General features: G+C 42.6%; 1 protein-coding gene across 2 annotated transcripts in view; it reads left to right on the forward strand.

Moving 5' to 3' along the window:
- Positions 1-1635, forward strand: part of Snx27 (sorting nexin family member 27) — a 93129-nt gene that overhangs the window by 30057 nt on the left and 61437 nt on the right. For both annotated transcript variants that reach the window (XM_005357014.3, XM_005357015.3), the window contains exon 2: positions 873-1104. In XM_005357014.3, coding sequence (XP_005357071.1) covers positions 873-1104 — 232 coding nt within the window. The remainder of the gene's footprint in view (positions 1-872; positions 1105-1635) is intronic.

The following is a 1635-nucleotide window of genomic DNA, read 5'->3' on the forward strand; positions in this document are numbered from 1 at the left end:
TCGAACTCACAGAGATCCGCCTGCCTCTGCCTCCCGAGTGCTGGGATTAAAGGTGTGCGCCACCACCGCCAGGCTTGGTTTTGGTTTTTCAGGACAAGGTTTCTCCCTGTAGCCCTGGCTGTCTCTTAACTTACTCTGTAGACCTGGCTGGCCTCAAAGTCACAGAGATCCACCTGCCTTGCCTCCTGAGTGCTGGGATTAAAGGCATGAACCACCACCTGACTGAGGGAATTTTTTTTTTCTTTTTTTAAGAAAAGTCCTGGGGTTGGAGATAAGACTTAGTGGTAGAGTACGTACTGCTCTTGCAGAGGACCCAAGTTTGGTTCCCAGCACCCATACTGGATGATTCATAACTGCCTGTAACTTTAGCTCCTGGCCTCTGGCTCTGCAGGTATCTGCACTTCCATGCACACACCCACACATACACATAATTAAAAGTAATAAAAATAGAACTTAGAAATTTCCACGAGGTGTAGGTGAACAGACTAATAAAAATGGGAGAATTGCCCACAGCACTTTTGTGTTGTTCACGACTGGGTAGGATGAGGAAAGTAGACTGCTGAGCTGAAAGTTGGCTGCTTCCCAGCAGCACTGTCTTTGCTCTGTGCTTTCCTGACTCAAGCAATGTGTCGGATTCTAGACTAGAGGAAAAGTAGGTCTCTCGCTGTTTGCATTTCCTCTCTCTGTCGTAAGTTCACCAACAGCTTTTTCACTTTAGAGTCTAGAAAGACATTAACGACTTTCTGGAGCCAGATGAATCTTTTGATTTTTGTGGTTCATACTGTGACGCTGGGGTGGGGACAGGAGGGTGGAGTTACAAAGTGTTTGGACCCTTCTGGTTTATGGGATTGTTTTTTTCCTTTTCCCCTTAGGAACGGCGTGAATGTTGAGGGGGCGACACACAAGCAGGTGGTGGACCTGATCCGAGCAGGAGAGAAGGAATTGATCTTGACAGTGTTGTCTGTACCTCCTCATGAGGCTGATAACCTAGATCCCAGTGACGACTCCTTGGGACAATCATTTTATGATTACACAGAAAAGCAAGCAGTGCCCATATCGGTCCCCACTTACAAACATGTGGAGCAGAATGGTGAGAAGTTTGTGGTGAGTGTCAGCCCAGCTTGATCCTCAAAATTAGCTTTTATTTCCTTTACTCTCATGAATGTACTTCAAGCACTAAAATAAAAGACTGCAACCTAGGTTAGTTTGTCTGTCAAGAAGTTAAATTCACTTCGAGATGGTCTTGGCACTGATTGATTTGTGCAGGGATAATCTTCATGAATGAAGAGTTCTATTTCTGCTTAAATATGGTTTCAAGTTTGTATTCTGTTCTTTTATGAAAACACGTGAGTTTCTTTTGCCATATGTCTTTGCTAATTGTAGTCTGATTTACTGTTGAGTCTGGAGTTATAGACCGAGATTAATTTTTGAAAGGTATCTTCAGAAATATTTGGATAAACAGAGGTTTGTCATTTTGAAACCTATATATTTCTATACTCATTCCTTTCCACATCCTGTTTCTTTCATTTCTTGGTGATGTCTGTGTGCATGAATAACTCTTTAGTTTTTCCCTCATGGTCCTAACATACTCTTTTTTTTTTTTTTTTTTTTTTTTGGTTTTTCGAGACAGGGTTT

The sequence above is a fragment of the Microtus ochrogaster genome, chromosome 21 (assembly GCF_000317375.1).
Source record: "Microtus ochrogaster isolate Prairie Vole_2 chromosome 21, MicOch1.0, whole genome shotgun sequence".
Classification (NCBI taxonomy): Eukaryota; Metazoa; Chordata; class Mammalia; order Rodentia; family Cricetidae; genus Microtus; species Microtus ochrogaster.